The sequence below is a fragment of the Peromyscus californicus genome, unplaced genomic scaffold (genome assembly GCF_007827085.1).
Source record: "Peromyscus californicus insignis strain IS unplaced genomic scaffold, ASM782708v3 Scaffold_6__1_contigs__length_162567912, whole genome shotgun sequence".
Classification (NCBI taxonomy): domain Eukaryota; kingdom Metazoa; phylum Chordata; class Mammalia; order Rodentia; family Cricetidae; genus Peromyscus; species Peromyscus californicus.
Genome location: NW_026294584.1, coordinates 126,074,040 through 126,098,932, shown reverse-complemented (window position 1 = coordinate 126,098,932; position 24,893 = coordinate 126,074,040). Strand labels below are relative to the sequence as shown.

General features: G+C 39.3%; 1 protein-coding gene across 12 annotated transcripts in view; it reads right to left on the bottom strand.

Annotated features, from left to right (window-relative positions):
• Grm7 (glutamate metabotropic receptor 7) overlaps nt 1-24,893 on the bottom strand; it is a 930,315-nt gene that overhangs the window by 173,433 nt on the left and 731,989 nt on the right. For all 12 annotated transcript variants that reach the window (XR_008214661.1, XR_008214659.1, XR_008214660.1 and 9 more), the window contains exon 8: nt 4,698-5,633. Coding sequence is in view for 9 of the 12 variants with exons in the window: in XM_052722188.1 (XP_052578148.1) it covers nt 4,698-5,633 (936 nt within the window). In the remaining 3 variants the exon portion in view is untranslated. The remainder of the gene's footprint in view (nt 1-4,697; nt 5,634-24,893) is intronic.

Sequence of the window (24,893 nt, the reverse complement as noted above, 5' to 3'; positions counted from 1 at the left end):
ATCATAGCAACAAATACAGATAGCAAATTAGGAAACCCACAAGAAAAAGAACCAAACAAAACAACAAAACAAATACTAGACTTCCATTCAGTCAGTTTGGTGTGATGACAGCAGATGTGTGATACTTCTTTAGACAAACTTTGAGATTTGGGGATGGGATTATCCTGTGTCATATCATTTCTGATCCCAGTGGTGGGGAGGTTTCACTTTGTGGTCATATTTTTGAGCTCTCTCAACTTCCTAAGAAATGTTCCCATTTTCCTATCCTCCTACCACATCTGGTCCCAGTGTTGGTTCAGACGTCTGCTCTCATTGCCCTAGTTCTATCATGCAGTAGAATAATACTCCACTAGAGAAAAGGGATTCTCTCATTGAAGATGTGCTACACACCCCGATTCTGTTCTGATATGTGAAGAAACATGGCCTGTGGCATGATGCTGGAACATGCCTTTCCTTCTTTGAAACCAGCTCCCTCTTGCAGCAATGCCCTCCTGCCTCAGTTGCTTCAACCCATTCTCTCTCTTCTTCTCACCATATTCCTAGACAAACAACCTCACAGTGCACACAGACCTCTGAGGCCTCCAATCCCCTACCTGAGTGCCAAGTTCCACTTCCTCATGTACAGTCCAGTTTGACAAAGCTTATGTCACTGCCCACATGAAAGAAACAATGTACAGACAAACACCATTTCATTCCATGGATTCAGCCTGATGCTTGCAGCATCAACACATTTTTTTCCACTGTTAAACACCGTGGTTCACTTTTCCAAACTATGGCTATAATGTTAGCAGGGGACATGATCTTGTGAGATCCTGTCCTATACGCACCAGTATATTGATTGGTTATGTAGTATAAACTTATCTAGAAACCTCTTCAGATAACAAGTGGTTACAGAGTTTTAGATAAATGGATCAGTTATAGAGTCCTTGAAATTTTGGCAACGTAGACTTTTGTGTTGACCACTCCCTCTAACAATATACCCACAGACCAAATTATTGCTTTTCATAGAGAACAATTTAGTCTTTGAGCAGAGAGTGTTGAGATATAATTACATAATAATACCACACTACAAAAGACTAGCTAGCCTCTACCATGGTATCATTTCACTACTTATACTATTTCGTGAACTCTTGATGGTCACGCCTATGCATAATTCCCAGATCCCAGAATATATTACTGTATGGCTGAAGTTTACTACCACTATCTCTGATCATAGTTTAGGACTTCAATTCTAGCAAGTTATAGGGTAGCAATGATCAATCAGGGTAACAGTGATCTCTCGCATTGTCCTTAAAACAAAAATAAATTTCACTGGGATGACATTTTATGTCGAAAATAAAAACCTTGTTTGGTCTTTGTGTTCTACTAATAAAATCAACCAGTGAGAAATTTCACAGAGCTATCCCTAGAAGAATCAAAATGGATTTCAATTCTGCAACACAGTAAATAGTTATTACAGAATTTACTGTTGATTTTTTTTCTGAGACAATGGAATTCTTCTACTTCGGGTACTTAAACTATTAAATCAGAACAAAATGGAATGTCTGTGATTCTGTAAGGTTGCCAATTTAGCAAAAAAAAATTAAAAAAACCATGCATTTTGCTGTGATGTCTTTGTTTCATTTGGCAACTTGCCTCTTTGCATAATTTAAATGCTATGGTTGCATATACACAGAGTGATTTTCTTAATTGATCACTCGTGTTTTCCTAGCCATATGCCTGTCATTAGGGTGTGTGCATTTTCATGTAGAAATTCACTGTTCCTAGTTGGCAGTTCAGCACTTTTAATTATGCCAATGAACCATGTAAAACATTATAAGCCACGAAGAGTATACAAAGAGAAGTAAGTTTTGTAAAACTGAGGGATTAGAAATCACACTGTCTGAAGACAGTTTAATCTCTTCCATTGGTCTGGTTCTACTAGCAAAATGTCATCAACAGGAATTAGAATCAATGATTGGATTTCCCAAAACATCCTATCAGTTTCAAGTTTGCAAAGGATCACACATGTGATCTTACTTGAAAAAGCTCCACAGTCACAAGTAGATATGGTCCAAAATGAAGGATCAAATGACACAGAAATAACACTCTTAAAACAACGTTACAACAATACGTACTTCTAAAGCGAGTGTAGTCATTCTTTCTTTTTGTATCACCAAGAAGAGGTACATAGGATATAACAAGGCACACTTCTGATATTTCTTCAATGATTACTGCTTTTTATATCACCAAGAATAAGTACATAGGATATACTTAATGCCTTCAACCTTCTGCACATGACATTGTTTTAACAGCAAAAGAATTATCTTCATGTGATTTGATGACAGTCCTTGTCCCTTTCAAAAATTATACTAGTTACCAACCTACCAGCACACATTTACAATTTTTTTTATTTCTATTGCATTTCAGAACCCTAACTCATATTTTATTATTCCCTTGGCCCAGGGATAGAGAAAAGAAATAAAATGAAATTCAAGTTGGTTTCACAGACAATAAACATGCGTTATGAATCTGAAAAATACTGTTGGAAGCAGCCAGTGTTCAATGACTATATATTTTAGAAGAATTTCCTCTAAGATATTTTATGATGAAAGTCATAGTCTAGAGCTATTCAGTGCCCTTAGTTTGAGTATTCTGCTTAGTTTCATGAGATAACCACTTTAAAAAGGCAAGCTTATAGCTCCAGAATCACACAATTTAGGTTACTTGCATCATTTCAGCAGGAAAACCAGCTAAATGCCATGGATTTTTTTTTTTATAAACAATACACAGGAAACAGAGGTATTAATGAATTACCAAACCAACTCCTGGCAGTATCATTTTTGTTTTAAGTTTTTATGTATTCCAACATAATCCTGTTTTTCCTATCCAAGTCTTTAAACATTCAATAGCTTTGTTCAAGGGCCTGAAAGATGGATCATCAAGTAAAGGCACTTGCTGTAAAGACTAATGACCTAGGGTCAGTCCCTGAGGTCCACATGGTACAAGGACAGACCCTGTCCCAACAAGCTGTCCTTTGACTTTCACATGCACATGCATCTTATAGCATGGATATGTTTTGTTTTGTTGTTGTTGTTTTGTTTTTTTGTTTTTTGAGACAGGGTTTCTCTGTGTAGCTTTGTGCCTTTCCTGGCTCTCACAATGTAGACGAGGCTGGCCTTGAACTCACAAAGATCCACCTGCCTCTGCCTCCCGAGGGCTGGGATTAAAGGCATGTGCCACCACTGCCCAGCTATGGATATGCATTTTAACGCACACATACACAAATGTAAAAAAAAAAAAAAAAGCATTCATGTATTTGTTCAAATTAAATTGAAACACAATGACCCCTGCAGTTCAAATATACACTCAATTTCCAATAAGATTCTCTCCTAGATGAGTGACTAAGGAGGGACTCAGTCTCTTCAAGCAGCAGCCATACTACCCTGTCAAAGCTGCTCACACCAATTGAAGAATTCTCATATTGGTATTTTAGGCTTGTGCAATTTGCATATGTATAAAACTGTATCCAGATGGGTAAGTGTAAAAATCAAATGTGTACACATCATGTGTAGGATCAATACTTCAGGGTGACCTACTTGGTATGCAAGTCACACATACAGCTAAATATACATTAACTACATTAAAAACAACATGAGAGTCAACTATTTTGTAATTTATAGATTCATTAATTTATCAGTACATGCAAGGACACATATACTAACTGTCTCTTGTACCAACCTCAAACATTGACAGCATGATCTCCCTCCCTCCCTCCCTCCCTCCCTCTCTCTCTCTCTCTCTCTCTCTCTCTCTCCTAACTTCTTTCCTGTTTTTCTTTGAAAACTCTCTGGATCTCATTATGATTGCTTGCTGAGATTAAGATATAGTACACTGTTAGGAAAATGATACAGTATAACTGATGTCCTTATCTATCAGCCCATCTGGTTATATTTGATTGGTGTGCAACTAGGTAGTTCTAATGCACTGTATAACTTGTGCACTGTATTTGTAGTAACAGCCCAAAGGAGCTACTAAAAAGTCAGAACATCTATAGCAGTAGTCCTCAAACTTCCTTCCAAATGCTGTGACCCTTTAATGTGGTTTCTCATGTTGTGGTGACCCCTCCCCAACCATAAAATTATTTTTGTTGCTATTTCATGACTGTAATTTTGCAACTGTTATGAATTGTGATGTAAATATCTGTTTTCTGATGGTCTTCAGCAACCCCTATGAAAGGGTTGTTTGACCCTCAAAGGGGTCATGACCTGAAGGTTGAGAACTTCTGATCTGTAGTAATGCTAATAATGGAAGAGTGAATTCCACACATTCAGTCACCTGGAACATAGGTACTATGGCCAAATTCTATCCTAAAGAAACATTCATGTAAGCACAGGAATGTTAAGTGAATGGGGAAGAAGGTTTTACTTAGTTAGATTAGATCATCTTGTCCTGGACAATGCCTACTTACACAAATTTTATGTAAATACATTTACTTGAAAAGGCCACATGTCATTGGTTTTAATAGGTTCAAAGGGTAACATCCTATTGAAAAATTTAGACTCCTGAACCATTATCCTTATTAGTCCAATGCTTTTATATTTTTGAGCCTTCTATTCTGTATATAAATTTCTTTGGAGGACACAATCAATTTTGTTTCAGTATGTACAGAACTACACATTTCTGGAATGTTCTGTGAGATGTACATTTTCACTTACCTTTTCTGCTGACTGTGCAGTGCCAAAAAATATCGGGATGAAGGCAAGCCATACGATACATGTCGTGTACATAGTGAATCCAATGGGCTTGGCTTCATTAAAATTCTCTGGTACACCCCGAGTCTTGATGGCATACACAGTACATGTGACCATGAGAAGGATGCTATATCCCAAAGAGCAAATGATTTGAAGGTCTGTGATGTCACATTTGAGCACTCCCCTGGCTTGCTCTGGGTTCATTGTCTTATGCTCATCGTAGTCTATGATGATGTTGGGTGGGTCAACCCCAAACCAAATGAACACACCTAGAAGCTGCACTGATATTAAACTGGAAGTGATTGCCAGTTGTGATGTCGGGCTTATGAGTCTGGGAGCTGTCACTGATTTCTTGCCCTGCTCAAATATGCGATAAATCCGGTTAGTTTTTGTTAAAAGGGCTGCATAACTAATGCACATGCCCAAGCCCAAGAAGACACGCCGGAAAGAACACACTGCCACATCTGGTTTGGCAATCATTAGGAAGGTGATGATGTAGCAGAGAAAGATGCCAGTCAATAAAACGTAGCTGAGTTCCCGTCCAGAAGCCCTGACAATGGGTGTGTCATTGTAGCGGATGAAAGTGGCCATGACAAAGATGGTGGCAATGATCCCCAACATTGCCAGGAAGACGGGAATGACAGCCCAGGGAGAATGCCACTCCAGTTTGATGATGGGGATGTTCTGACAGCCAGTTCGATTTTCATTGGGCCTCTGGTCATAGGGACAATGTTGACATGTCATCTCGTCAAACTGATACTGGTATCCATCACAGGGCTCACAGGTCCAGCAGCAAGGGGTTCCCTTTTGTGTCTTCTTCCTCTGCCCAGGCTTGCAGGGCAATGTGCACACAGAGGGTGGGATCTCTCGGACTCCTTTGCCCCATTGCATGTCCTCTATCTGTACATAGCATAAGAAATGAGAGAAAGCAGGCAGGTCATTCAAAAGTTAAGAATTAGAAAAGAAACCATCAATGACAAACAATACCAATGTTATTGCAGCTAACAGTAGCAGAGGAAATTCTCCAGAGCAGTTAAACGGAGATACATGGACATGTGCTCCTTCCCCAGGAGGGTGAACATGGAGGTCTCAAGTAGGGGTACAGGACACACAAAACCAACAGTAATACAGAAAACCTCTTATCTCTCAAAAATAAATATTTAAACACACACACACACACACACACACACACACACACACACAGAGGCTTAAAATACTTTTAGGTAATACTGCAGTGCTGAATACCTCCCCCATTCAGGATTTTACAGAGCCTGTCAACTTCCCTCAGATAATGGCCTGTTCATTGAGAGCTCCTGGAACAGACAGATCCACCTGGATTCTTATCAGAGAAGAGCAATGGTGTTCATTATTCTAGGCTGCATAGACCACATCACAGCATGCAAGAAGTATTGGGTAAGGAAATGTAAGGACTGTGTGGTCTGGGAACATTTAAAGGTTTGCCAAAGTCTCTCTAAAGACAAACCTGAAACTGAATCTCTGTGGCACAAGAAAGAATGGGAAGTGTATTGACTGTGCTAGAATATTGGCTTTCTCGGGAAGTCACCTCAGTCAGTGGTGTTCTGGGAAACAAAAGCATTCCACACTAAAGAGAACTTTGTTACTGAGCTGAATGCCCCCGCCGGCATTACCATTTTACCTCATGGCCAACATTCTATCCACCTTTCCTTCTTGCTATGGGTTCCTCACATCCCTTTTCTACCCCATGGGACTGTAATTCACACACAGAAGCTGAAGGGTGTGCCCATGATTCAGGCCTGGCCAGGTAGCACACTGTAGTTGTTCTCTAGTTTGAACGTGTGGAGGGAATTTTTTGAGACTTGCTGAGATCCACTCCTAGATTTTTCTCATTTATACAGTCTGGAACAGGGCCTGAGAATGAACATCCCTAACAAGATCCAAGATGACACTGCTCAGGCCTGTTTAGGGACCACCTTTGTCAAGTAGTGTCACCTTTCAAACTCCAAGCCATGAGATCCCTTGTGTCCCTCCCTATCAGATAATTTAGTTTCACTTCATTACCTGAGATTACAGGAAATAAAAATTACTGTCCTTGTTGGGAGGTGCTTGTAGCTGCAGGAATGAATGTGCTAGAGAAAGAGGCAAAAAGACAGACAGAGAGAGAGAGAGAGAGAGAGAGAGAGAGAGAGAGAGAGAGAGAGAGAGAGATCAGAACAGCGGGGGCTAACTGAGCTCTTGGATAGAGTAGTGCCTGCAGTGGGTATTACCTTAGACTATGTCATGGTATGAGAGAGTGTATTCACCCCGGTCCATCATCCTTGGTACGTCAGTAGGATTTGTACTTCTGTTGCCTCTAACTAGAGCCTGAGTACAAGATGCACTAACTACATAGCTTCAGTAGAAACATTCTTAAAAAGATAAACAGTCAGTTAATTATTTTACAAATAAATCCCATCAAAGAGACATGGCTGATTTTCTCTAATTGAATTTTTCATATTGACCTAATTGGAATTTTAATATAATTGAACCAAAGAGAGATTAGAAAGATATTGGAAACTTCAAAACATTTTAAAATCATTTTTGAGAGATAAGGGAGGAAGGAAGTAAATCTTTATCAGTCAATGAACTTTGATGTTAATATGGAATGCACTGCAGAGCAGGAAGCTGGCTCCATCAACATTTGCATTTGAGCAACATTCAAACTCTGAACAAAAAATATTTTGTTATGGGATATTTGTACACTGTGTAAAGATATATTTCTGTGATTGACGTAAAAAAAAATGAACAGCCAATAGCTAGGCAGGAGGTATAGGTGGGACTTCTGGGCAGACAGAGAACTCAGGGAAGAAGAAAGGTGGGATTCACCAGCAAAAAATGGAGAGGAAACAGTAGGTATAGGATAGAAGAAAAGTAACGTCATGTGGCAAAGTGTAGATTAGTATAAATGGGTTAATTTAAGTTATAAGAGTTAGTGGGACAAGCCCACGCTAAGGCCAAGCTTTCATAATTAATAATAAGTCTGCATGTCATTATTTATGAGCTACTGGCCCAAAGAAAAGTCTGACTACAAGACCTAATAGTACAAACAAATATACATGGTTTAAAGGGTAAAACATCATAACATCCTTAACAGTTGGGTTTAAGCTGGAACGAAAGCCCCAAGAATGTTCTGAAGACTTTCATGTGAACTCATTTGCCTGAGCACAAAATTCAAGTCAGCACTAATAAATCTAACTAAATATAAGCCATAATAAGTTCATTTGAAACAATATCTTTTTGAGGCAGTAAGTCATTGGCAGCAATCCCAAAGCCATAAAATTAGCGAAATAAAAATTGTAATAAGACAGAAAATGATAGGCAATAACTTTACAAGTGTCAGAAATAAGAAGTAGGCACATTTGAAAATTTTGCTATTATTAATACAAATGCTGTCCAATGTCAAATTAAAGGAGCCTAGTCATGGACACTAGAGAAGATTAGTGAGTAAAGCCAATAAGTGAATTCCATGAGCTGAGTTTGTCATTGTCTGACTCCAATATTAACAGATATGATTAATTTTGATAATAGCCATTAGTGTAGGGCATGTATGAATATCAAAGCAAATGGTCATTACATGCAATAGTTTACACTGATTCTAAACATTGTCACCACACTGTGTTTTCCACATGGAATAAAATAAAATGCCCAGAAATGCAGAAATTTTGTTTTATTTTTTCAGTGTATCTAAATATACACAAGGGCTATAACCACAGGCATTACATTGAGTGATTGCTTAATTTGTTTTCAATTTTCATTTAAAGTCAATTTCAACTCTGCTTAATTATATATATTAAAGCAACAGAGTCACCTCTTGCTCCAAATGAACAGAAGTCTAAATTTACTCCCTAAGCTACTAAATAACATGATTGAAAATATTATCTTATGAAGGTAGCAAGTGCCCCAGTTTTGTAGGAAATGAGATGCGAACAGTTTGGCTTTGCCTACTGACATTTTATACAGATATGGCAGTTTATTTTCTAAGAAGAAATCATGGCTACAAATACCCATGAGTAACTATTGAAAAATACTGGTCATTTATAGTTATGAAAAAATCAAGTGTGACACCAATTTTGTTTGCAAAATGGCAGTAGGATGGTAAGTTTCAGTTTCCTCTGAACTCTGTAACAAGACAGTGTTTCAGTTAGATGGGAAGCCAAATTTTAGGCATGAAAAGTTTGGATAAAAAATATAAGGATATATAACATTTTACTTAGAAAATATGGGCTTAAATTTTCCTCCTGGACAACTAAAGGTTATGATTGTTTGACACCTCATTTGCTCACAGGGAAGAGCTTTTGAGATTTTCATTCTAGGCAAGAAAAAAAGAACTTCACATCTGGTGCCAATAATGGACACAAGTCATGGTGCACAGATTATATGCTGGCTGGATTGACTGGTAAGAAAGAATCCCTAATGTGGGGCTTGAAGCAAGAACAAGGCTATAGCACTGACCTTTGACATGTGCCCACATGATGCTTAGAAATATCTCAGTCACGTTGAGACAATGAAAAGATGATCCCAAAGAAGGAAGCTCATATACTGAGGATCTGGCATACAGTGCAGAAGGATGTTAGTCATGGCTCATCCATTCTAACAGCTCTCAAAGCTGCAGAAATTTACTTTCAAGAACTAAAGTATGTTGGTTTTCCACATTTTTTTCTTTTTCACCTTCAGTGATACTAAGTACTCTGGGCTACTCATGTCACATGGCAGATTCCCCTTGCTTCCTCTGAGACATGTAGAAGAAGCCCTCATTCTTCCATGTGGGCCTCGTCTTTCCCCAGTGTCCCTGCCATGCTGCTGTCGGCCTGTTTATGGCATTAATACTTTTTCTGATAAATCTCTTATACAAAAGGACAATTAAGCTCAACCTCTTGAACCCCTAACCTGAAAAATTTCAAAGGAAGTAGGATGGTGAGTTTCACCAGAGCCTGGCAGATGTAAAGAACTATGTTGTGGACAGCATAATTATGTCACCCAAGTCCACCAAAGTCCCCAAACTTTGTATATGAAATAATAAATTTTCCTTCATGACAACAAACTTTAGGGGCAGTTTACTAACTACAGTGCCATATTCAAAGAAGCAAGTGTTTTCTGACTTTGGGGTTTGGTATATGCTGCCCCTGCAACACTATTTGGTCAGTAAACAAATAGTTGGGAACTCCAGAAGAAAAGAGAAGTGGAAACTCTCCCATGATGAAAAACACTTGTCTGCCTCCTGAGCATTTTTATAAAAATGGACAGCAAAATACTAGATTTAGAAAAGCAGGCTTCCCACTGCTTCTGACTTACTCATGCTCATTGGCTCTACATTCTGTACCTGAAGTACTTGGGGGAAAACTGTACTGTAATTCTAGGAAAGAGTTACTCCTTAAGGAGTGTGTAGATCTTAGAACAACTAGAATTTTAACAGCTAAATGAGGTGCTGCCCAAACACAATTAACAAAACCAAACAGAGAAAGAATTTTTTAAAATACATTCTTTGAAGTATTCATTTTCATCTATAAGACATTTATCCTTTTTTCACACAAATACTTTCTAACCAAAGGAAAATTTTGTCATGCTAAGGACACTTTTCCTGTTGAAATTCCATTTTACATTTTCCCAGAGCTTACTCCATCAACCAAGCTGACTGCAACCATAGCTGTAAAATTCCCTGCAATATTATTCTGACTTATTGGAACTTTAATAGAATGAGCTAATTAACAGAAAGCTTTGTAATTGAAATTCCATTTGTTCATTAAAATACATTTAGTCTCTCTATTTTATAGGGAGGCTGTTTAGAAATAAACAGGAGTTTAGAGCTGTCCATACAAGGAAAGAGCCGGTTTGACTTCTGATTAGAACTGGAGAAAGTGGGAGCACTAAGAGTTCCATGAACTTCTTTATTAGTTACTTTTTGTTGCTATGACAATATACCATGACAAAGGCAACTTAGAGAAGGAGGGGCTTATTTGGGCTTATACTCCCAGAGGGATGAGTCCGTAATGGCAGGGATGCAGGGCAGCAAGTAGTTGGCATGGTGGCTGGAGCAAGAAGCTGACAACTCACATCCTCAACCCCAAGCACAAAGCAGGAAAAGCAAATAGGAGGCAGCAAGAGGATTTTAAGCTCCAAGTCTTTCCTCAGTGACATTCTTCCTCTAGCAGGGCTGCACTCTCTAGACTTCCACAAGCAGTGCATAAAACTAGGGACCAAGTAGTCAAATGCCGGAGACTGTGAGTGACATTTCTCATTCAAACCTCCACAGATTCTGAAGTACCTCAATATGTTTTAAAACTCGGGCCCTATTTTTAAACATTTGGCAGCTTAACGAGACTAGGAGAGAATTTCAAGGCTTCTACATTATAATAAAAACACTCATTAATGCAGATTCAACTTCTTTACAACCTGTAATTACAGCAATCATCCTTTCTTAATGTACTCCAAGAAGCAAGTCTTATACATTGTATCATCAGGAATTTTCTCTTCACATGCAATAGACCCTACAAGAAAGGACTCAGAACTTCTCCCCCGCTGCAAAGCCCTTGTAATACTAACACCAAGTCAACTCTAAACTTAAACCAGTATACCAACTCTGCTTGTAGACTGAATTTACCAGACTCACCCCAAGGGTTTAAAACCTTCTGAAGCCTAGAACAGACTTTCACAGTCTCTAGGGGTATGAGCTCAGGGTTGAGATGATTTCAGTATGCAGGTAACAAACTGATCATGGAGCTAAGCTCTATAAAGAGCTAGGTTACTATGAAGAAATCTATGCTATTCAATGAACTTAGGTACTACAATTTGGACAAGTGATATAGCTCAGCAGGTAAATGTACTTGCTGCCTAGCCTGAGAATCTGAGTTTGATCTCCAGGACCAACGTGGTAGAAGGAGAAAACCACTTTCTGAAAGCCACATATGTATCTTGTTACTTATGCATGCATGTACACACACATGCATATATAGGCACACAATAATAACAGCAACAATAATAAAAATAATAAATTAAAAATACTGACAGTAATTCTAGTCTACTTTTGGTCTTGTTAAATAGTATCTCTTAGTCACTTGAAACGCTTACCTGGCCATTCAAAAGTGATAGGTAACATACTGGAGTTACAAATACCCACAATTGGGAATATTTCTGGATTTGAACTCCATATCTCCTTTTTGGGGGGATTGTTCTGATGATTTTCTCTGAAGAAGTTCTTCAAGCCTCTCCCTAGCTTACTTCCTGCCTTCCTTCCCATGGTGGCTGTGATATCTAATCTTGTCAACTTGACCATATTAAAATTAGCTAAAACCCAAGTAGCTAGCTATGACTGTGAGGGATTTTCTTGTTTGGATGATTTGAGGTAAGAAGGCACAGTCTAAATCAGGGCCACATTTTTCTACCTACTTACCCTTATTCTTGCTGGAAGATTCAACTATAATAACTATAATACTACTGCTGAGACATTCCTTTCCCAGTATTAGAACCTAGTTCATGGGGATTCTAATGTGGATTGAAGACCTCTCTGTAGGATCGTCTTGGGACACCAGCAGCAGACGGGACTGCTGAAACATCCAGCTTCATGGACCAAAGGACTACTGGATTCTTTGCCTCCCTGTCACATGAGACTGTCATTGTTGGGCTGCTAAAACTACAGAATGTAAGCCACTCTAACAAATCCCATATGTGTGTGTGTGTCTCTCTCTGTGTGTATGTGTATAATACATTTATGTATATATTTAATACATATATATATATAATACATACATATATACATATGACCATGAATATACATAAATATGTATATATAGTCTATTCTTTTAGAGAACCCCAACTGATATAATGGCTGTATGCCCCTTTCTCTCTATATATTTTGCTTATTTATACTTTTATAGTTTTGGTTGTGAGCTTAGCCTTTAATGGCTGAGCCATCTCTCCAGCCCTGTTTATACTCTCAATGAAGCTCCTCACTAGATGTTAAAGGCCTTTACTTTAAGACATATGTCTTTTGAGGCAGGTCTAAGCACCTCCCCCTGCACCAAGGTAAGGTGTCTCACCATAGGCAGTGAGCTCCAAAAAGCCTGCTCATGTCCTAGGGATAGGTCCTGATCCCACTGCCAGAGGCCCCTTAAGCAGATCAAGCTACATAACTGTCTTGCCTATGCAGAGGGCCTAGTCCAGTCCTGTGGTATCAGGCTCTGCTGACTCCCCACAGGAGGCCTTGCCTTGAAGGAGTTGGGAATGGAGGGTGGGATGTTGAGGAAGACTGGGGGTGGGAGGGGAAGGGGATCTGTGGTTGGTATGTAAAATGAATAAAAAACTCCTTAGTAATAATAATGAGGTGAATACAAAAAAAAAAGACATATATCTGACTTTTACTTACATTGTCAAATGTTCTGTCTGTTCTCCCTCCCTCCTCAAAGCTTGATCCTGGTTTCCAGGTCTTTTTTTCTAATAAACCTCATTCCCAAAGTATGTTGTGTGTTATAGATCAGCTCTCTTCTTAAACACAATTCTTCGACTCTTCATTATTATTGTATTTAACATATATATTAAGGATTTACTGCATTACTGTTTTTTGGACCCTGGTTTAGTTACCAGGGACTAATCTGGTACAACAAACAACACAACAACAAAACAAACACGACAAAACAAAACAAACACCAACAACAGAAACCTGTACTAGCCTTTGACAATGGAATGAACGTTTCTCACCTTTATTCTTATAATATCTTTGGCAAAAACTGTCTTGTGTGTCTTCCTCCTTGCACATTCCCACTGGCCGCTTCTTAATCTCTACACATGCACAGCAGTGAGAATGCTCCCTGATCAGGGTATCCTGCTTTTAATCCCTTCAGTGCCTTTTCAAGGCTCTTAAGACTCCTGGATGGCCACTCACAGTTTGTCAGGACACCCATAAGGTGGCTTCATCTTCCTAACTTTATTTCAGTTTCACCAAGCTTCCTGCCCACAATGTGTTATATACAGACACACCATGTCCTACACCTCTTGAGATCTCCAGGTTACTGTTCGATGGTCATTAGACTCACCGAATGAGGTCTCCCCTTTATAAACCCTTAAAGATCCTTCACAGCACTTAACAAAAATTATCCTTCTTAAAACCTGTCACTTGATTAAGCTTGATCTCTTGTGTAAGTTTCATGAGAAAACCACCTCCCTTCTGTTTGGAATCTCAGCATCTGGGAGAGATGGGTGGATATAATAACAGTCCTTCATCAGCAAGTTTTCTGAAGTCAAAATTAGATGTCTGGAGTAGAGTAGTAGTAACTAGAGGCTGGGGAGGGTAAGGGGTAGAGAGGTGTGGCACTGATGAATGATGAGTGTGAAGTTCTGACAGACTCTTGTGTACAGTATAGTGATGATAGCTAAAATGATATATATGCCAAAAGCTAGAAGAAAATGTTATCTTCTATCCAAATATCACCAGATCTGTCAGAATATTTCAGACTGCACACAAGAAAATGTATCACCTATCTTCTTCACCTTTCTCTGTGTTTTCCCACATTCCTTCCAACTTGATCTGGTGTATCCAGATACACAGACAAGTTCCAGCATAAACAGTGAGTTCAGGAAGTCATGAGTTCAAGTCCCAGCATGGCTACCCTCAACAAGTTATTTACTCTCGCTGAACCTCATTTAAAAAATAAACAAACAAAGAAACAAAATACTTTATGACATTAAAGTAATAAATGTTAAAGGAAAGAAGTACATATAACTTGATTTAGACTTCATACATTTTCGCTATCAAACCAGCTTTTTATTTCATAAATACATACATTTCCCACATTTTCATCTACCAGTTAGGAAAAAAAATGAGATGAAAAATACTTCTATAAGATAGCAAAAGATCCACAATTGCTTTTGCGAGACCCATCTGTTTTCTCTGCATCCAATGCATGTCTATCTATAGAGTGAACATTTGCAGTTGAAATGCCCTTGACATTTTCTTGCAGAATGAAAGGGAATTAAATGTAGAGCACCCAATTGCTAGGTAGAGGAGAAGTGAATACAATTAGCACAGTGTAGAGAGAGAGGAACAGGAGCCATGTGCAAGCCACAGCCAAGGACAGAATTCACTTTCAGGGAGACCTGACTCCCCCGCTGACTACCCTTTCTCCACTGGTAAATTTAGCTACAGCTCAAAATAGAAAGAGTGTGAGCTGAGAAATAACTCTCTAGGTCCAAACACTGGCCCTCTTACCTCCAGTCTGGCCAAAGGCAAGTAGACTACATGAAGTCTGTGCTTCCTGAGCTTAAATATTTTGAAAGCTCAGCAGGATGACATGTATATATACATATACATATACATATACATATACATATATATATATATATATATATATATATATATATATATATATATATATATATGGAAGTAGCATGGTGTCTAAGACACAGTAACTACTTAAAGAGTTGTTAATTTATATAAGAACAACTTGTGGTGATTAGATTATTCCATGTAATTAGCTTTCCTCATCCCATTCTCTTTCTTTTAGTTCGTTTCTTCCAGCCAAATGACACCAGCATTGCCTGTCAAAGCAGTTCAGACTGTACATATCTAAATAATGGCTAGCTCACTTTCTCTAGATGCCTTCCAACCTGACTTCATGTACCCAGAGGAACTTACAACATGGAAGTTGCAATGAGAAGGATGTGTTCAAATCTTAGCATAGCCACCAAAGGGAAATGGCTTCTGCTCTCTGAACCTCACAATTTAAAACTCTGAAATGGAGACTGCAAGGTTACCTCCTAGGCTTACCAAGAAAATAAATGAAGAGAGTGCATGATCTGGCACCCAGTGAATGAATCCCATCATTTAAAATTATTAGATAGTGGATGTCATCACGCCTCTCCTGCACATCTTCCTACCTTCAAAAGCAACTGTTGAAACACTAGTTCCTGGTATCTTTCATCAACCCCTTTCTTCCCTGCACTATCTGATGCTGGTCTGTGAAAGTCACCATGGTTTTATCCCCTTAACCACTATCTCTGACTTTCAGGCTTGCTTTTTGTTCCTTTATTCTTTACCATTTATCATCATAGCAATGGCTATCTAATATCTACTCTCTGGATATTTATGTCTTGCTCTATCTACTTCTACTGAAATATAAACCAGTGAGTGTGGTGATATTTTGTTCTACTCTAATAAAATTTGCCTGAAGCTCAGAGGACAGAGCCAGCCACTAGATTAAACATAGAGGTTAGGCAGTGGTGGCACACACCTTTAATGCTAGCACTTGGAGGCAGAGATCCATTTGGATCTCTGTGAGTTCAAGGTCGCACTGGGTTTCATAGATTGATCCAGGAGAGAAACAGAGTCAGTCAGTGGTGGCACACACCTTTAACCCCAGTATTTGGAAACACACATGCCATTAATCCCAGCACTAGGAAGGTTGAGATAGGAAGTGAAATGGCTGGGCAGAAAAGGGCATATAATGTGTGAGGAGATAGGAACTAGAGAGCCTTTTGGCTGAGGACTCAGAAGCATTCAATCTAAGGATTCGTGGAGACAGGATCGGCTGAGGAGTTGACTAGGTGAGAAGTGGTTGTGACGTGTTTCCTCTGATCTTTCAGCATTTACTCCAATATCTGACTCCAAGTTTTTATTATAAGACCATTTAGGATTCATGCAACAAGCAAGGGTTGAGACTGTGTTTATACTGTAATATTCATCCTATGCCCAGGAACAGCAGCAGAGAAAGGTAAATTTAGATTCTCGTCCCTCCAGTTAAGTCTTATATAGGTTTCAAGCTCTCCACCAGAGACATTGTGGGATTAACTTTCTATATGTACACAGTATACAAATACCCTTACTGCATGCCAGCTGCTGGCCCTCCATACCATCTCTATCCCAAGGCTGAGGATACCAGGACTTCCTTTTAACAAGAATTGTTTCCCCTAATTCCTCTGCAACTACACTAAATGTCCCAGAATTTCCTTGATGCTGCCAAGCCAGAAATAGCTTCTTCACTATTTGAAATTGCCAATCATTTTATCTATGCCATTACTCTTTCTTCTTCCACTTACACCCTAAAAAAAACTACCACCAGTATCTATTTCTTTCTAATCCTCTACACAACCTAAAATGTGATGTGAAACCTGGGGCAGATTCTATCACAGGAGAGAATTTTCAGGATTAATATAGAAAGGCATAAATTCTTAGGCGAAAAAAGAATGCCTTCTTGTATGCCCTTGAACAATCTTCCTTGTGTTGAGCCTTCTGAATCTGACCTGCTTTAAATATGACAAACTATGCAAGCAAGAACAATAGAAGTCAGCCCTCCCATCTCCAACACTAAATCTTTTCTAACCAGCTCAAAGATTTTCTTTTATGTTTTTATGCTGAAGACAACTTGCAAATTGCTTTTCACACACTCACCTGGGATGAGGCACATCCTCTGCCAGGTTAGGGGAGAAGAATGTTGATCAGTAGGTATCTCTCATCAGAGACAAGAAGGCCTTTTGTTTTGTGTTTTCTGCTCCTTCCTAGGCTTTCAAGCTTCTGAACTTCTAGGTTCCCTCTTTGAAGTTAGAGGATAGATAGTGTAGGATTGATGTTGTTTTCTGTGTACTATTAGAGATGATTCACTATGTCCCTGTGGTGAATACTAGTCCTCAGGAATATAGTTTAAAGAACCACTCCAGGAGGTTGAGGAGATGGCTCAGTCAGGGAAGTGCTTGAAAGCATGAGGACTTCCATTCAGTGCCTGTGCACACCTACAAAGCTGTGCATGAAAGCATGTCTGCAACTTCAGCACTAAGGAGGCAGAGACAAGCAGGTCCCTAGAGCTTGCTGGCAGGTTAGCCTAGTTGAATCTGTTAACTCTATGGCCACTCTCAGTGGATTCTAATCTCAACAAGTGTCCTCATCTCAAATGATAGGGTGAAAAGCAATGTAGGAGGACACGTGACATTGACCTCTGTATGCATGTGCCTGCCACCCCCTACAGATGTGTCAAAGGAATCTTGGTGCACGTTAGTTTATTAAAAACTTAGAGATAGTTTAGATTAAGGAAAGACTGTTCCTCCTTGATTTCCTCCAGTGCTTTCTTATTCATTTTGGACAGAACAAACCACTGTTTTCCCACCTATCAGAGATTGTCTCAACATCCTGTGGCCCTTTTCCCTCTCCAGTGACATTGCAGTAGCAGTACATGGCTCACCTACAGCTGTGACTGAATGCTACCATCACTTCAGATCTTCACATTTTGTGCACAGAGGTGTTGTCCCCCAGGACTAGCTGTGTCATTCTTGGGAAGTCAATGATTATCTATGAGGCTAATTTCCTCACCAGTAAGATGGAGTTATTGTTGGAATTCCTGGCTAATCCCCCAGCTACGTGACTGCACATGTGCTGTCCAGTAGCCAGGCAAGATGTTTAGTCATTTCAGGGCCTTATATCCTACATAATCTGTGTGCTGCATAGTTACGTAATTTGCGCACAGCAAGATCACGTAATCTATGTGCATGCGTGGTGTAGCTAGCCCATATGTGCATGTGCGGGGGGAATCCATAAAAAGTGGGTCATAGACTCCTCTCCCCTCTTATTCTTCCTCTCTCTCAATGCACAATCTTCCATGGGCCTAAGCACATTCCCCTCTGTTCCTTCCCCTAATAGACTCTTATAGTGGGGTTTTGTTGTGCCTTGTGGCTTTTCTCACATGGTAAACAGCGCTACTTAATGAATAACACAGCACCACTTAATAATAACTAACAGTTATAAGAAAAGCATAATTGTATGTACGAAAGTATCTCAAAGTAGCAGTAATCCATTAAGGTGAGGAATTTATCTATTTCTTCCTTTTCATCCCATTCTTGTAGAATAAGTTACGGTTTATCATTTTTATTTTGTTTGTTACATCCATACCTGAATTTGCAGATCATTTGGACTGCCTCCCCTCCCCTACTCATATTAGTTGGACTGAACCCAATGTGCCTTCCTGAAAATTTACACCAAAAAAGTGCCTTATGGGAAAAATAGTACTCCATTACAAACGGACTATATGTAAAACAATATTATTCTTTAAACATATGCAATCTATTAATGAAGAAGAAAATAAGCTTGGTAACTACGTATCTCAGAGAACAGCTTAAATAGCTAGAACTCCAGGCACTCTTGCTAATTCCAAAGGATACAGAAATAATATATTTGGGTGAGAGATACTTTTGAATTTTTTCTATTAACTAAGCAAGCAGTTGCATACTGTGCCTAGACCATATGAAGTTTTACAGAATGCCATCAAGACACACACGTATTTGTGTTGTCGATGTCCATTTTTACCTGTGTATTAGAACACAAGAATGTTTTAGGAAGGGAGTCTGCTATCTTACAAACATGTTACTCCTCCAAGCTAAGGGAACAGTAACCTTCAAACTGCTTACTTGTCCATTCAGATGTATGACAAGTTTAGAAAGGGAAAAACAAAGTGTTCATTTGACTCAGATTATCATTCCAGGTTTACTGGAAGATAAAAGAAACATGTATGCATATCTCTTATAAGGATACAGGACTGTGATGCATCTTCCATGCTATAGCTTTGAAGTAACAGGAGTGGTCTTTACATCATTCTTCTACTATTATCTTGTATCGGCCCTATCTCATAACTCATAGGCCACTCAAGATGCACTTCCTTGTTACTATACTATATGAAACAATAAGAATGCAGACCCAAGGAACATGTTTCCTAAGAAGAGCTTCATATATTGACAGAAATTTGCATACAAGTCTCACTGAGCTTAATGTCACTTAACATATATGTGAGGTCTGCAGAGATGGCTCAGAAGTTAAGAGCAAGGCTGCTCTTGCAGAGATTCTGAGTTCAGTTCCCATCAGTCAGCTCACAATCTTCTGTATGTAACTCCAGGGAATCCAGTGCCCTCTTCTGGACTCTAAGAGAACCTGAATTTATGGGTACATATACCCAAACATACACATACATGCACATAATTAAAAATAATGTGTCTATTGTTCCATAGCCTTCTTTTGTACAATAGTGGGACATAAACTATGAGAATGCTGTTAACTCCTTTATAAGATAAGATCAGGAAAGAAACCAATAAATAGCTCAAGGAAGAAAAGTAGGGACACAGGCATTGGATTTAGGGACAGAGATGAAGAGAAAAGCCAATAGAAAGTTTGGGTGAGCTATAAGAGGCAGGGAGGGTACACAGCCAGGGTGGAAGGGAGAACGAAGAGACGGGAGGAGGGAGAAAGGGATGGAGGTGCTAAAGACCTAGGTACAAGTATGTAACAGATCATGTGAAACAATGTATTCATTACTCTGTAACTATAAATATCATCAGCGAGTGAATGTGACATGTAATATTCAATCCAGTTCAGTTGGTGAATAAGTCATATATGAAGCCTAAACTACAGGAACATAGATGAGAAGAGTCAGCCAAGCAACAGCAGTACAGAGGTTCCCACCTTTATCTGCAGGGAATGCCTACACTGCAGACATCACTAACCTTACATTCACATATATTTTGTTTATTTTCTTACACACACATTAATGGGATGATTAATTTTAATCATCATAATAAAGTATTCTCTAACTCATGTCAGTCTGTGTGCATGCCTGTGGGGATTGTCTTGATTATATTGATTGAGGTAGGAAGACTTCCCACTGTGGATGGCATCATTCCCTAGGTAGGCAACCCTGAAGTTTATAAGAGGGAAGGAAGTGAGCTGAGCGTAAGTGTGCATATATTAATTATTTCCTCTCTGCTTCTTGACTAGGCTTGCAATGTGACCAGTTGTCTCAAGTTCCTGCTGCAGTGATAATGGGTTACTATCCAGAATGTGAGCTAAAATAAATCCCTTTTCCCCTAAGTTGCTCTTCTCAGGGTATTTTATCATAGCCACAGAAAAATATAATATAATTAAGGTAATTTGCATGTGTGCATAGTTATTATAAATTTTATTTATATGTTAAGAGATTAAAAATAGCCAGAAATGATGGTACACAGTTTTGGTCCTATAACTCATGGGAGGCAGAGGAAGGCACATCTCTGTGAGTTCAGGACCAGCATGATCTACTAAGTGAGACTGTGTCTTAAATTTTAAAAAGAGGTAAAATATAACTAATAGTAAGTTATAAAATCATAACATATTCTAATACAAGTTATGCAAATATAGTCCCTCTTTTTTTCCTTTTTTTTTTTTTTTTTCCGAGACAGGGTTTCTCTGTGTAGCTTTGCGCCTTTCCTGGAACTCACTTGGTAGCCCAGGCTGGCCTCGAACTCACAGAGTTCCGCCTGGCTCTGCCTCCCGAGTGCTGGGATTAAAGGCGTGCGCCACCACCGCCCGGCCAGTCCCTCTTTTAAAAGGGTCAAAACAAGTGTTAGGTTTCTATATTTCCTTTTCCTTCCTTCTTCTTTCTTTCTCTTTCTTTGTCTTGAGACAAGCTCCTTTGCTGTCTAGGCTGGCCTCAAACTCACTATGTAGCTGAAAATGAACTTGAAGTTCTGGTCCTTCCATTTTTCATCTCCTAATATAGTATTTTATATCAGTAATTTATATATAGTAATTATAGTATTTTCTCAGTGGGATTGGCTTCAGATAAGTAAAGCCAGAGAAAGCAAACTACAGACAAATGGGTATTGCCATATAGCACATTAATAAAGTATGAATTGTAACAAGTGTTAATTAGGAAAGAAATGATGATGAATAACTTGAAGGCAATTGCTTTATGTAGAATTTGAGAGAGGGAGAAGGCGTAATTTGTGAGCTGTGACATGAAAGCTACAGACATAAGCATGTGAAGTGACAGGGCCCATGTAAATGCCCCACAGTCTGCAAGGCTTAGCATGTTAGACTGGCACTTCTCAGACTGCATTGTGTCTAGGAATCTGTTGTGGGACCTGTGTTTCCACAATGTTCCTCACTTGGCCTCTGTTTCACAATGACTTATGACTCAGAGCTCTGGAATCAAGGGTCACACAGACAGTGGGGACCAATTCTGAGGGCTCAGTGGTCAGCCAATCTGGCTAAAATGGTAAACTCAAGGATCAGTGAGAGACCCTGTCTCAAAAAATGAACAGCAGGTGAGAAAGGCACCTGACATTGACCTCTGCACAGTGACATATATGGGAAGAGTGGGAAGATTTTTATCTACAAGTGCACACAAATGTATAACACACACACACACACACACACACACACACACACACACACACACACATACACACTACAAGATGTTAAATGAGGCCACACATGTGGGGTTCTACTTCAACAAGACAAATGGCTGTAAGATGAGGACTAGACAAAAGGATACAGTTGCACAGAGGGAGGCCACAGGAGGACAGAGCAAGGAGTTGGCCATCTGCATGCTCCTAAGTGAACCCCAACATAGTCCCCAAAGGCCCCTGCATCTTGAACATTTGTCCTGAGAGCATCCAATCAATAAATTTCTGCTGTATGTCAACCAGTCTGTGGCAGGCTGCTGTGACCATTCTTGTGAGATGTAGACACTGGGTTATACACATCACATTTAACAATGGATTCCTTCATGTTCGCTCAGCTTGGCAGAGGAGTGGAGGGAGAACACTGGACAAAGATTGATGGTTTGTAGTAGTAGTTTCTGTTAACAATATGAGGGACATGATGGAAGACTCTGAAACATTCATACATAGGTCTGTCTAGAGGGATTCTGGCCATCAGAATGTGCAACATTTCCATATGATTTGCATGTACACAGAGAAATGAAAAATACTGAGCTTTATTATATTTTTAAAGTGTGCAAATGTGTTGTGCACAGTATGAGTGATGTGTATGATGTGTACAGTGTGTATGTGCATATGTGTGTGTGTGTGTGTGTGTGTGTGTGTGTAAGCATGGAGGCCACAGGTAGATGTTGGGAGTCTTCCTCTACCTCTACTCATCTTATTTTTTGAGGCAGGGTACTTCATTGAACCTAGAACTCAATGTTTATGTTAGACTGACTGGCCAGAAAGCCCCTGGGGATGTGCCTGACTCCTCCTCCCACCAGTGTTGGGGTTACAGGTGTATTCCACCCTGTATGGCTTTGGCATGCGGTTGCTCATGGCCTCATTATTACACAGCGGGCACTTAATCTACTGAGTGACCTCCCCAACCCTGTTATAATTTTTAACAAGGTTTCCAGAGATGTTACAGACAGCTACAGTAGATAATGCATGTATAAACAAATGCAGAAAATATGACTTGGTTTGTATCCTTTCCCAGACATGGCAGGTATTAAATAGGAAGTAAGATTTTTTTCTTCCCTTCAATCCTCAGAATGTTCACACTTGAAAACACCTGCTTTTATCTTGCATGAGAAGCCAAGCAGCTGTGCAAGGGATAACACATCCTACCAATGCCCTTAGCACCAGGCCCTTGGTAATTGCCCATTTAAATGAAAAAAGTAACTGCTAATACATATGCATTACTGAAAGGCACGCTCCAATCTTCCTTGCCAACCTGCACATTTCTATAATAAGCCATTTGTTCAGAGCTCAATTATTTTGTTATATTTGATTAAACAAAATCAGCACTGCAGAAATTCTATTGGGGTAAATTGACATCTTTTCTCAAGAAAATCAACCCCTTCGCTGGGCATGCTTTTAATAGTGAATTTTCCCAGTATCAATGGCCATATTTGAGCATGATTCTTGAGAACTGCTTTTAAGATTGACAGACAGCAACCTTACAGATTGCTGTTACAAAACAGTTACCATGTCAACAGATCAAAAATTACTCAGCCTAAGAGATAGCTCTGTGATATTCATAAGACTTGGCAGGTAGGAATTAACTATTAAAGCCTTGTAATTAGTTTCTTAATCCAGAGCTTGGAAGTGATAATAGTTTAATGCCTAGGCTATGTCAATAACATTTAGGCATTATGATTCATTCAAAAAGTGGATATACTAATGCTGTTACTGAGTACATGAAAACAGGATGAAATGAGTATGGGCCTGGGTTAGGTAAGTAAACTTCCTGGTTATTGTAACGGAGCATTATTTATCTAATAAAGATATTGTCATCAAGCCCTTCTATTATTAAAATCATCACTGTGGTAGTTTGAAAAAGAAATGCTCCCATAGCTACACGTATTTGAACACTTGGTATCCAGTCGGTGGCACTGTTGGAGTTGGTTGTGGACTCTTTAAAAGATTCAGCTTTGATGGAGGAAATACATCATGGGTTGGGCAGGTTTTGAGGATTTATATCCTGGCACTGCCTACTTTCTGATCTCCCCCTTCTCTTTTTCTCTCCTCCCTGTGTGGATTAAATGTGACTAGCCACCTTCCTATTCCTGTTAGCATGCCACTGCTTCCTGCCTTGATGGACTCTCCTGCTGGAACCATAAGCAAAAAAAAAAAAAAAAACTCCTTTTATAACCTACCTTTGGTCATATAAAGGTAGACTAATAGAATCACTTTCATCATCATCATTATTACTATCATCTTCATTTTGCTTTTTTCCCCTTTTCATGGACTACACATTTGGGTCTTGAGGAGTTGTCCTATATCATAACAGTCCTGTAATAGTTCTGGAGGTTCTTCCTTCATGCCCTTGATTAGAATATTTTCTTTCAAATTGTGTGTGTGTGTGTGTGTGTGTGTGTGTGTGTGTGTGTGTGTGTGTGTGTGTGTGTGTGTGTATGCGCGCACACACGCATGTGTGTGTGCGTGTGTGTGTATGTGTGTGTGTGTAGAGTGTAATATATATTCTTGGGTATGTTTGTACACATGTGTATATGTGCATGTGGACACCAGAGGTTGATTTCATATATCTTCTATCCCTCTCTATCTTGTTTTGTTTTTGAGACAGGGTCTCTTCCTGAACCAAAAACTCATCAAGTAACTTGACTCGCTGGCCAGTGAACTACAGGGTTTCTTCTATATTCAGCTCCCCAAGAACTGGGATTACAAGCATTTGCCACCATGTTTAGCTTTATTACATACATTCTGGGGATTGAACTTAGGTCCTCATGCTTGTCTGATTAGGTATACTTCTTAGTTTCTTTCAAAGACTGGCCCACATTAAAGTTATTCCATCCTTTTCTGATCCCTCTGGTGGATTGTTTATTCTCTAGCTCTACCCTAACTTCTGTCAGTTCTAGGGCCACTTCTGCAAGGAGGCTAGTACCCTCTTGTACCTTACTTCCTATTTAGGTACAA